At 37.0% G+C, this 13,502-nt stretch overlaps 1 protein-coding gene across 1 annotated transcript in view; it reads left to right on the top strand.

Annotated features, from left to right (window-relative positions):
* The window catches only part of LOC106080189 (protein O-mannosyl-transferase TMTC2-like), a 43,717-nt gene that overhangs the window by 23,309 nt on the left and 6,906 nt on the right, over nt 1-13,502 (top strand). Inside the window, exons 3-12 of the mRNA XM_056033094.1 lie at nt 17-824; nt 4,493-4,607; nt 5,482-5,567; nt 7,245-7,306; nt 7,418-7,540; nt 7,654-7,732; nt 8,260-8,381; nt 10,655-10,736; nt 11,117-11,231; nt 12,668-12,731. Coding sequence (XP_055889069.1) covers nt 17-824; nt 4,493-4,607; nt 5,482-5,567; nt 7,245-7,306; nt 7,418-7,540; nt 7,654-7,732; nt 8,260-8,381; nt 10,655-10,736; nt 11,117-11,231; nt 12,668-12,731 — 1,656 coding nt within the window. The remainder of the gene's footprint in view (nt 1-16; nt 825-4,492; nt 4,608-5,481; nt 5,568-7,244; nt 7,307-7,417; nt 7,541-7,653; nt 7,733-8,259; nt 8,382-10,654; nt 10,737-11,116; nt 11,232-12,667; nt 12,732-13,502) is intronic.

Here is a 13,502-nt window from a genome sequence, read left to right on the forward strand (position 1 = left end):
TTTTTTCTCTTGACAGAGACAGTTCCGAGGGAGTCTAGAAGGAACATTGCTTATTGGAGCTTGTAGCTCCGCTCTTTTGGGCTTCAGGATTTACTTTATGGGTAACAAACCCCCAGAGTTCGCTCCTTCAGACAACCCAGCCTCAGATTCCGACAGCTTTTTAACTCGGGCGTTGACCTACAACTATCTCCCTTCGCTCAACTTCTGGATGCTTCTGTGTCCAACAGTACTGAGTTTTGATTGGTCAATGGACTCCATTCCCCTGGTGGAAGCATGGACTGACCCGCGCAATCTGTCCACCCTAGCATTTTACGTGACCCTGGCCTATATTCTGTTTTGTGTTGCTCAACATATCAACGAGGATAATTCAGCAGTGAAAAACTGTGACACGAGCCTCAACGGCTTCCGGTCCAGCCCTTGCAGGACTCTAAATAATAACTCTGTGAAATCCAGTCTACACTATTCAGAAGGAGAAGAAAGTCCTTATATCAAGTGCATTTCAATTCGTCCAGTTGATTCAACAATACTAGCTTTGTCTATACTTATTTTCCCGTTTATTCCCGCCTCTAATTTATTCTTCTATGTTGGGTTTGTGATAGCCGAGAGGATTTTATACATTCCAAGCATGGGTGCCTGTCTGCTGGTTGGACTCGGCTTCGACGCCTTGTATGCCAAGTTTTTTCACAGCGCTAGACGGAAATTTCTCGTTGCCGGATTGGCCTTGCTAGTGTTGTCATTTAGTGCCAAAACTGTGCTACGTAACCGCGACTGGCAGACTGAGGAGAGACTTTATAGCGCGGGCGTGGCCGTGAACCCGGCAAAAGGTGAGCAGACGATAGTTAGTTACCCAATGATTTTTGAATACATGTCCTTGTTTCTAGATGCGCTGTGATAAAAAAAAATGTGATTGTTCGATAATTAATCAATGCAGACGTGAGATGTTTGTAGATGGTAAATTATTTCAGGTTTATCTTCGAACTAGATGTATCATATTTGTGGAAATGTTTTCTGTAAAACGACCGAGGTGCACCCAACCAGACACAAGTTGATCCCTTTCCTACACCCACAATTTGTTCAACTGTTGTAGATAAATCTATACATTTGAAATAGCCTTATTTAAACGGAGGACCAGAAACTGTGGTAATTTAAAGCAAAATGTATTAAAATTGAGGAAGATCTTAACTATATATGAATGACTTTCATTTGATTGGTCAGTTTGTTATTTGTTTCAACTGTGACAACTTTTTCTACATTAAGGGTTATGCCGAAGCATATGGCTTTATAAAGCTTACGTGCAAGCCACAACAATTAAACAATCCCATAGACTAGTGTAGATCTAGATCCACATATAGGCCTATATATAACTATAGGCTAATGTATGAGAAACATTAAAGACAGAAGCCTACTCTGGCACATCTATTCAATCGCGACTAGTTTTGCTTTGCTTAGCATTGCTTGAGTTTTGAGCCAGTCGGCAATATAAAATGCTATTTCCTATTTTTATTATTTTTTAAAAGATTGTCTTTATCTCATAGACATCAATAAATATAGACTGGCCGAAGGAAGTAACTTCATGTAACTTGAAAACATGTATATCTATTGTATTCGGATTTCCGAATTATGAAAAATTGCGTGATCTTCATTCTTAGAGATTAAACAAAACTACACTGCCTCCTTATTTACAATATATATAGGTGTGTGGCTGAAATAGATATGAACACATAACTTTAATACTGCTCATAAATGCTGTATAATAAAGTACACAAATTTTCGTTTCATAAAACTCTTTAATCGGCCAGTCTATATTTATTTATTTTATGTCTATGCTTTATCTCAAATCTTTTAAAATTGTTTTTGTGAGCGTTTTTCTTCCCTTGGTTGGAGACGGGACAAAATGTGTTTCTACAATGTGGGAGTTGTCTATCTTGGAGATGATAATGCCTCTTACGGAGAGAGACAAAAAAAAAAGGAAAGGGGGTGGTGAGATGACAGATGTAAGATGTTGTAGAATCACCCCTGTTGATCTATACCTCGCATCTCAATCTGGACACATTCGTTTTAGAAACTTTAACTATTCTAACTATGCGATGTTGAAAATTTGTAAAGCTGGTATTTGAAGGTAATCATAAAAGTTATGCTTCCTAACTGTTAAAAGATAAGATCTACGCCTTCACCTGTTACTTAATCTTTTATACCGTTGGGGCACCATACATGATCTGTTGACCAACTCTCTCCATTCCTGTAGTTTTGCCAGGATTAGAATCTCTTTTATTCCTGTTCATGCCTTGATGTCTTCTCGTTGCTCTGATCTACACTCACAAGTGCTGCGTGGACCGTGCAATACTGGCCAGTACTTCAGGTCTTGGTTCCTTCATCTGGTGGACTGTGCAATACAGGCCAGTACTTTAGGTCTTGGTTCCTTCATCTGAGGCGAAACATAAACAGATAGTATTCCCCGTGAGACCATCATTATGATTGATCTAGATATCAGTCCAAGACTAGTCAACCTATATAGTTCGTCCACCGTGGTTCGATTTTGACCGGTTTTGTCATCCAGAAACTATATAGACTAATGAAGTTTTGTAAATTCAATGAATCTTTTGATTCATAATTCATTCATTGATAATTTTTAATTATCTTATGAAGTCCTCAATAATACCTAAGTAGAAAGGGATATGGAAGAAAATGAGTTTTTAGTTGGACTTAACATCAGAGTCGTAGCCTGGCAAGTGCGTCTGCTTCTCCTTCACATTGTCCAAACAACTTCCTTCATTGTCCATTGTTCCGTTGTTAGTTCAATGACCTGTTTCTCATGTTCAAATTTTTAAGTTGTTCAAAGAACTTTGAACTGTGCTTCTTTTTAACCTGCTAGATTATGGATGCTCCTTTTAACCTGCTAGATTATGGATGCTCCTTTTAACCTGCTAGATTATGGATGCTCCTTTCAACCTGCTAGATTATGGATGCTCCTTTTAACCTGCTAGATTATGGATGCTCCTTTTAACCTGCTAGATTATGGATGCTCCTTTTAACCTGCTAGATTATGGATGCTCCTTTCAACCTGCTAGATTATGGATGCTCCTTTTAACCTGCTATATTATGGATGCTCCTTTTAACCTCGGTACGTGACGTTTTGGCGCCGCCGTTTTGGCGACGGGACGTTTTGGCGCGAGCCGTTTTGGCGACGGGACGTTTTGGCGCGAGATATCATTTGACGATAATTTAATAAGCACGTAGCTTTTTTTTAATGAACCCTTGAAGTCCAGCGACTTAGGCAAATAACCATGGTGTCTATGTATAATTAACTAAAAGTATTTTGAGAAACATGGTAGATGTATTATATTTTTACTTATATTAGTAAGTGTTTGGTATGTATAGCTGGAGATACCATACAGTTATTAAATAAACCAATGTTAATATTAACAAATAATTGCATCAATTTTTAGTCTATCATCGTTTCATTTTGTTTTTAATTTTAAAGTAATATCATAAAAAACTTTTTTTGAAAATAAAATTGTGCCTCTTAATAAACACACATACACAAGCCAAAATGTTTATTATAGAAAATGATGTGAAAAACAAACACACATTTACATTTATACGTGAAAAAATATGTCTTAACACAAACACTCATGCAAAACATAGATATGAATAATTCTTTTAAAAGAAATAATAATTCTTTTAAAAGAAATAATACAATAAACGTACATAATGTATTTCGCGCCAAAACGTCCCGTCGCCAAAACGGCTCGCGCCAAAACGACCTTCGCGCCAAAACGGCGGGGCCAAAACGGCGGCGCCAAAACGGCGGCGCCAAAACGGCGGCGCCAAAACGTCCTGCTTCGTTTTAACCTGTTGGATTATGGATGCTCCTTTCAACCTGCTAGATTATGGATGCTCCTTTTAACCTGCTAGATTATGGATGCTCCTTTTAACCTGTTGGATTATGGATGCTCCTTTCAACCTGCTAGATTATGGATGCTCCTTTTAACCTGCTAGATTATGGATGCTCCTTTTAACCTGCTAGATTATGGATGCTTCTTTTAACCTCTCAGATTATGGATGCTCCTTTTAACCTGTTAGATTATGGATGCTCCTTTTAACCTGCTAGATTATGGATGCTCCTTTTAACCTGCTAGATTATGGATGCTCCTTTCAACCTGCTAGATTATGGATGCTCCTTTTAACCTGCTAGATTATGGATGCTCCTTTTAACCTGCTAGATTATGGATGCTCCTTTTAACCTGCTAGATTATGGATGCTCCTTTTAACCTGCTAGATTATGGATGCTCCTTTTAACCTGCTAGATTATGGATGCTCCTTTCAACCTGCTAGATTATGGATGCTCCTTTCAACCTGCTAGATTATGGATGCTCCTTTCAACCTGCTAGATTATGGATCATTTTACCTGATAACCTGCTTATTTGTTAATCTAAAGAATATTATTCACTAACTGGCTACATATTTTGTTATTGTCTGCTGCAATCTTCAGCCTGGGGGAATCTGGCCAATGTCTTCAATGATAAACAACAATATGGTCAAGCAGAGGAGGCTTACAGGAATGCCTTGAAGTACAGATCCAACATGGCAGATGTCCACTATAACCTGTAAGTTGAATTCATTTTTTTTAAAAGAAGCTAAAAAGGTAGATTCCAGGAGGGCCAGGAGAACAGAGCTGGTAAAAAACTATTTCACAATTGTCATAGTAGATGTCAGTTCTTATTAACTCTTTCTCTCCTAACTGACGATACCAACGTTGATTCCACCAGAATGTGGTAAATAATTATGGAGAGAAGGGTTAAAACTAAGGTCATTTCTTGATATTTTGCCATATCCTGCATAGATCTATGTCATAATGTTGTGAATAAGTAGGTCATCATACTTATTTTGTGATGGTTGGACATTTTTGAATGTCATCACATTTTCTGGTTGAGCATCAGGATATTGATCCCTGTACTTCTGATTTGTCAAAGCCTGGCAAAGACTACATATGTTGACCACACCTATTATTTCTGGACACAGATAACTTTATTGCATATTACATTAATCTGCAAGAACAAAACTCCTGTTACATAACCCGCCTGTCTCTCACTCTCCTCCAGGTCTCTACCTTCTCATCCACACACACCAAACACACAGACCTATTTTAACCACTGGACATGTACTCAAGGGAATAACTTAAGCGTGAACTCAGAAATACCATCACCACACAATCATATTCACCACACAATCATATATTCACAACACAATCATATTCACCACAAATCATATTCACAACAATATCCCTAGACAAGAGATCAGTTGCAATTCTTACCATAGGTCACAGGAAACCTGTTTTTAGATTTCTCACCATCCCTAGACACAAGAAGTCTGTTTAAAGTTTCTAGCCAAGCCTAAAAAAAAGAGATAATTTAGTAACTATTAGATCTATATCTTAAAAATCATGAATATAACCCTCTGAATATTTCCACTTTAACACAGGGGCATTCTTCTCCAGAATCAGAACCGTTTATCAGAAGCCATTGATAGTTATAAAAAAGCCATTCAATTTCGACCACGGCTGACAGGTATGTTTTATTGAGCCTGAAGGAACTGAATACTCCACAATCAGTGTTTGTGATAAGCGTCTGTACACATTACATAGGGACAAGTAGTTTCTGTTTCTGATAACTAAACATTCAAAGACATGCCAAATATCAATGCTGAATTAAAAATGTTTGAAAACTTCCTCAGTTGAATATGTCGTTATATTCAGATATGTAAAGTTCCCCTTTCAGATCTATAGGGCAGATGGTCATCTGTTTCTGTGGCCCATGGCTAGTAAAGATATAATGTTGTCAGCACAACAAACAACCACCTTTATTTTTCCCCAACTAATGTCAGGTACCGGTATCCAGAGGTGCCCTATAATGATCTCAAAATTAAAAATCCCAGTCTTCACCAGGATTTGAACCCTGGACACCTCGGTTGGAAGCCAAGCCCTTTAACACTCAGCCACTGAAAGTCTCCAGTCTAATATTTAGAAATTTCTATAAATCAAATAAGAACATAAAACTAAAATGTTATTTAACCCTGGTTAGGCCAATAATAGAATACTTATAGATAGTATAGAGTCCAGACTTAACTTATAGATATAGAACTATCAAAAAATCAGACAAAGCATTAGGGTTTATTAAAAGAAATTTCTATAAATCAAATAAGAACATAAAACTAAAATGTTATTTAACCTTGGTTAGGCCAATAATAGAATATGCATCCTCCGTTTGGGACCCCTCAACTCAGGAAAACATTAAGAAACTGGAACAGACACAAAATAGAGCAGTGAGATTCATAACAAACGAATATTCACATTTGACTAGAGTAATATCTTTTTAGTTAAATCACTAAATTTAGAAAGCCTTTAGGATAGAAGACTTAAAAGTAAAGTAGCAATTATACATGAAACACTGAACCATACTCTTCAAATACAAAAAGAAAACCTAATAAAATACTCAGAAAGACACACAAAGATAAAGACACAATCCTTGTTCCATATGCTAGGACAAATGTGTACAAATACTCCTTCTTCCCTAGTGATATTAGAGCAAGGAATGGGTTGCATGAGTCAGCCAGGAAAACCAGTGACTTGGCAGAATTTAAGTCATTGATTAACACGCATGATTAGATTGACCTAAGAACACGCATAGGATGTAATCATCTTCTTTTTGAAGTAACGTCTGTATTACTTAAAATAATAAAAGAAGGCCAAGGAATAGAGAAGGGGAAAAAAAAGAAAGTGTGTGTTTGAACTTCTGGGCTCTGGCTTTGAGCAAGTCATTAAAAATAAGTTCTAGGCAACTGTCAATGTTTTACTAGTGAAACCATTGAAAATGTTAAGCTCTAATATGCACTTGAAAGGATGTTGTCTAGACATGATCAAAGACTAGAATCTATGACAACAGAGTTTATAACACATTTTACAGACAAGAAACTTGCTAAAAAAAATCACAAAGAACAGATTTTTAAAGCTCTTTACATGTGAGACTACTTAAATGGCACAGCCTCATCATGGTTAATAGTCAAATATCTCATCTTATCTGTACCTTGACCTTTGTCTTAGAGGTACTGTGACAGTTTGTGTAAACCAATATTTTGATTCTTACTTTATGTTGTCTATGTAAATGTTATGTTTTATTTTTATAAATTGTAATTATTTGTAGTAATAAGTACCACTAATGAACCTGAAATCTGTTTACTTTGTCCAGTGGCACATCTCAACTTAGGTATCATGACAGCACAGATGGGAGACACTGAGCTGGCTAAAAAGGTAAATAGTTCAATTTTAAAAAAAATGTATGTATCTTATAATAATCATCTATGAATTTTTTAAAATTAACAATTAAAAGAAGAGACCAATTATAATAATTTATGTTTGTAGATCTACAGTCATTGTGCAGACTTGGATACTTCAGGACTGAAAGATCCCAGGCTACATGACGGAACTAAAATATCCTGCATGTTCAATCATGGAAGAATCCTGATGGACGAAGATAAACTAAAGGTAGGGACAACCGATGTCAGACTGACATGTCATTGTCATGTCATGCGATTACAAGAAGAATCAATTAAAATATGTTTGGCAATATTAAATACAATAAGATTGTTTGATTGCAGGAAGCACTTGCCATGTTTATGAAAGCACTACAACGACGGCCTGATCACTATGGTCCACAGAGTATCTACAACATGATTGGTAGGTATTGTGACTGTAGAAACTTATTTCTTTTTGTATTTTTTTTTTTTTTTTGTTGGTTGAAAAGTCTTTGAATATTGATTGACAAATATTTATGTAAAAATAATATTTCAATAATATTTTTAGTGCTATCATACAAAGTGACATGTGCTTGAGAAAATTTGACTTAATTTAAACATATCAACATGTAGGCCTATGTAAATAAATAACACCAGTATGGATCTTTTAAGTGGCGGGTTAAATAAACAATATTCCTTTTAAAGAATTTCATTGACTGATTTCTGAGTCATTTTTTGTTTATTTCGTGTATCTACTTTACATTTAATCAGATTATTCCATTGACACCAGTTTGGTCTATTTCGTATCCCCACTTATAACATCACAAGTCTTCCCACCAGCTGATTATGTCTTTGAAATGAAGTAATTGATGCACATTAAAAAATGTGATAAATTGATAATTAAGGGGACTTTATTCAGGATGAATATCTAAGGCTTACGTTATATGTATTTAATTAATGATTAAACAGGTGAAGTTTATTATAAAATGGGTCAGCTGGAAGAAGCAGAGAAATGGTATCGTGAAGCCTTAAAGTCCAAGCCTGACCACCTCCCAGCTTTTCTGACCATGTCCAAGCTGATGCAGATGAAGGTAATCATGACATTACAAAATTTTAAAGTGTGTTCTAATTCAGATTTAGATTTAAATGAGATTATATAGGGGATCTTTATACACTAACTACAGCTAAAGATGTACATAAGAGTGAGGGCAGTAATAAATTATTAAAGTTAATAAAAGCTAAACATTAGCAGTTTAAAATTATGTATAACATAACAACATAGGCATAGCAGCACTGAGTGAGACTCGGCTTGCAGATGAAGGTGAACTCTGCGAAAGAGGATCTGTATATACTTTCATCTGGAGCGGTAGAAGCACTGAAGTACGACATGAATCTGGAGTCAGCTTTGCCATAAAAACATCATCAGTATCCAAATTAGTTGGGACTCCTAAAGGAATTAGTGACAGGCTCATGACCCTAAAGCTGCCTTTACAAAATGGAAAGAAACACATTTTCATTGTTAGCTGTCACACACCCACCATGACCAACCCAGATGATGTCATAGCAAAGTTCTACGAAGAACTAAACTCCACCATACTTGATATACCCAAAACAGATAAGCTACTCATTCTTGGTGACTTCAATGCAAGAGTCGGCTCTGACCATCACATCTGGAAAGGAGTCTTAGGCAAATTCGGGATAAGTCAGTGCAACAGCAACGGATTATTACTACTCTAGACCTGTGCTGAACACAAGCTGCTCATATCGAACACAATATTCAGTCTCCCAATTAGAAAGCAAACTTCCTGGATGCATCCCCACTCAAGACACTGACACCTCATAGACTACGTCATCACCAGACAATCTGACCATCAGGACAAACGTGTCACCAAATCTTGCTGTATTGCAGAATATGAAACAGACCACCCCCTCATCATCACAAAACTAAACATTCGTATTCAACCAAAGAGACGTCCGCAAAAATCTAAACCCCTAAAAAGGCCAAACACGGCCAGACTAGCAGATGGCAAAATTGAAAGTCGCTTACAGATGCCATAGAGAACTGCCTTAAGTCCACCCCTCTAGCTGAATCAAATGTAGATAAAAGCTGTTAATGTTTCAGAGAAGCTATCTGTAGCACAGCACTAAGCATACTCGGTCCTATAATGCAGAGAAAGCATCAGGACTGGTTTGATGAAAACAGCACTAAGATCAGAAAACTATTAGAAGAAAAGCACAAGCTCCATAAATTGTATCTGAACAACCCAAACTCCCAGTCCACTAAAGATGCCTTCACAAACATCCGCAAAAATGTGCAAAAACAGTTACGCCGAATGCAAGATACCTGACTAAGCAAGAAAGTGGAAACAATACAGGAAAACCAGTGACTTGGCAGAATTTAAGTCATTGTTTAATATGCATGACTGAATGCATGACGCGTAGGACGTAATCATCTTCTTTTTTTGAAGTAACGTCTGTATTATATAAGATAAGATAAGAATACAGGAATTTGCTGACAAGCACGACATAAATAACGTCATCCGTGCTATAAATGAGGTCTATGGACCCACAAAGTCAGGCTCATCCCCTCTACTAAATGCTGATGGGACAATCCTATTGACAGTTAAGGAAAAAATCCTAAAACACTGGATCAAGCACTTTGAAAAGGTTTTCAATACACCTTCCATTATAAATGAAGTGGCCATAGACAGGCTACAGCAAGTACCAACAAATGAAAAAATGGATGACCCCCCCCAATGCTAAAGGAAACTGATTCAACAGCTAGCAAGCAGAAAAGCCCCAGGAGCTGACTCCATTCCCGCAGATGTCTACAAAAAAGGTGGATTAGCCCTGATTGAAAGACTTCATTAGCTGTTCTTAATTATGTGGGAACAAGAGTCAATACCAAAAGACTTTAAAGATGCCACAGTTGCTTCTCTGAAGGCGCTCAGCCACCTGGGAGACAGAGGCACATGACAGAGCATCATGGCATCGTGCTGTGAAAACTCACACACAGGTTGCTGAGGAAAAGAGAACAGTACAGGCAGAAAAAAGTGACAGAGAAGAGAAGCAAGACAAACGACACTAGCTCCAGCTGGAATAACCTGCCCAGTGTGCGGCCGAACATTCCGGGCTCACATAGGTCTCACCAGCCACACGAGGAGGCACAAACCCCCAGTGCAAAGCCCTCAGCCCCTCTGGATGACAGAAGTGGTCATCATCAAACCACGATGGACGAACAATGTTTAAAAAAAAATTAAAAAGGTTTCAGATGTAACTTTGCAGTGCATTTTGTTAGCGTTTTTTTTTTCTTCTATCTATATAAATCTATTTATTATGTGAATTTTTTTATTTTTTTTTAAAGACCAAGTGGGAGGAGTCAGAGTCCTGGCTAAAGAAAGCAAAACAATTTCATCCTACTGATCTTACAGTTGACTTTCATCTCGGTAAGTTTGGAAGTTATCTATATCAGGATTACCTTTAAACTTCAATGTGATTGAAATGTCTGCTATATTATTTTTTTGTCACCTATTTTAGAACATATTTCATAAAATGAACATTTCATATAATGAACATTTCATATAATGAACAAGTCATAAAATGAACATGTCATAAAATGAACATGTCATAAAATGAACATTTCATAAAATGAACATTTCATAAAATGAACATTTCATAAAATGAACATTTCATAAAATGAACATGTCATAAAATAAACATTTCATAAAATAAACATTTCATAAAATAAACATTGCATATAATGAACATTTCATAAAATGAACATTTCATAAAATGAACTTTTTGATCTTGGATGTCCCATCCACAGCTCAGTTGTATGCCTCCATGCAACGGTTCAGTGACAGCATCCAAATATTGGAGAAGCTACTTCCTGTCATGAGCAATGACTTTGATATTGTTTACAATGCTGCCAATGTCTACAGGTCGGCCTTCGATTATTTTATTCATGGAAAAATTAAAAAAATTATCCTCAAGACATTTAGCATCAGCTTTTTTACAATAACCAGAAGTACAATTAATGAAAATATATCTCTGCATCTATGTATTCTTTATAGGGGAGGACTGAATGCTATAGGGGATCTTTTATGCAATCTTAAAAGAGGACAGAAAATATATTATAATGCAGAATATTAAAATAATTTTATCTCTCAATTTTTATTCCCTTGTAAAACCATGGGCCACAGAAACAGATGACCTTCTTTACATCATCTGCCACACTGTTCGCAAGGTCTGAAAGGGAAACTTTACTTTTTTACTAATTAAAGGGCAATAATAATGGCTATTAGGGACGCGGCAGTGCTTCACATTACCATGTGAACCCAGTTGCGAGTTGCAACTTGCATAATTTTCTGCATCTCGTGCAGACAAAGCCATTTTTGGCAATTTAAGCTTTCGTCTTCTGCGCCTGTCTTCAATAAGGTCTTTTCTTTGGGTCTCAGACGTTGTACCTGCAGCCTTTGTCAGAGCTCTCCAACTGTCTCTTTCAGAGGCCACCAGCTGCCAGTGAGGGCAAAATGGCCCCTGAGTTGAGCACCCCTGTTAAGCCATCCTCCTTTAAGCTCGCCTAAGAAGACAGGATTTATGAAACACTGTAAGGCATTCAGCCTACGCTAGGTATTTTTATAGTGGAATGTGGATTGAAGGACTAGTAAATACTGTTCAGTTAATTAATTTCTGGTCCAAAGATTTTGACTTAGTAAGAGCCTAGAAAGTCGATGTAGGCGCCATAGCCTGCTCTTCCAGAATCTATTGATGCTGACCCATCAGTGTATGCAAAAATAGCACTGGGCTTGAAGATATTAATGGTCTCCAGAGCTAGAATTTGAAGGTCGTTAGATGAACGACTTAGCTTAGTGGCATTAGGGTCTACTAGTTTCAAGCGTATGTCTGGGCAACACCATGGGGGAAGGGGATGAAAGCATTGAATGTTTTGTCGGTTGGTGGAGAGGCCAGCTTTATCAGATAGTCTAGTGGCATGATGCATAAAAGACTGCATCTAGATACGTCTTCTGCATCTCCAACCATCCACTAGTTTTCTAGCTGGGAGGTACTCATCCAGCCTTTTATACCGCTCATAGCAGGTCAGTGCTGACCTTTCCCTACTAAGGTTTAGGCATTAACTTAACCTCTTATTGTGTCAGAATGACCTTGTTCCTTTTCTAGGGAGAGTATTTTAAATAACTCCCAGAATTCTTCTCTGGCACTTTTGATGAAACTAATTTAATAAGTTTTATAAGAGACCTAAATTTTTGTTCTCTGTTTTACTGATACTGTAGGAATTCCAAGAGTTACCTTTTGTTTTTTTTTAATCCAATATTTCAATTCTTATTATTTTAACTGTTTTATGTTCACATTCTAGAGAAGCTGACCTGAAAGACAAGGCTGAAGAACTCTACATGGCAGCCGTAAAACTCAAACCAAATGTAAGAAACGTTTTTCACTTTTTGTTTTGGTCTTACTTTTTTTTTTATATCTGGTACATTATTTTCTTTCCCCATGCCTAAATAATTTGATATTGAAGTTGAGAAGTGAAACTATACAGTCTGATGTGACTCAGTGGCAGTTTTTTTTTTAAAGAATTATATGTTGTAATTTTAATTATTGTAATGGTCACCTTCACCTATCTCTTAGTATGTAGAACTGTTGGGGCACTATATAAGATCTGTCAGCCTACTGCCTCCATTCCTCTCTTCCTTTGCCTTGGGTAGAATTTCATTCAATAACAGGCCCTGTCCATTCTTCACTACCTGAAGATAACATCATGCCAGTATTTCATAATTCTTTTTTTGTTGTTTAAATTGGTGTAAATCAAAATGAATAAAGAATGAATATGTATTAAATAGCAAACATAAAATTCTATAAAAGAACAGCATTCAAATGAAATAAATGACACACATAGATTTGTTGGCGTTTGGAAAAGTAGTGATGTCATCATCTTCTTTCAGCATCTGCTTGGACACCATCTCAAGACCCTGTTAACCTTTCAGCATCTGCTTGGACACCATCTCAAGACCCCTGTTAACCTTTCAGCATCTGCTTGGACACCTTCTCAAGACCCCTGTTAACCTTTCAGCATCTGCTTGGACACCTTCTCAAGACCCCTGTTAACCTTTCAGCATCTGCTTGGACACCTTCTCAAGACCCCTGTTAACATTTCAGCATTTGCTTGGACACCTTCTCAAGACCCCTGTTAA

Source organism: Biomphalaria glabrata, chromosome 6 (genome assembly GCF_947242115.1).
Source record: "Biomphalaria glabrata chromosome 6, xgBioGlab47.1, whole genome shotgun sequence".
Lineage (NCBI taxonomy): Eukaryota > Metazoa > Mollusca > Gastropoda > Planorbidae > Biomphalaria > Biomphalaria glabrata.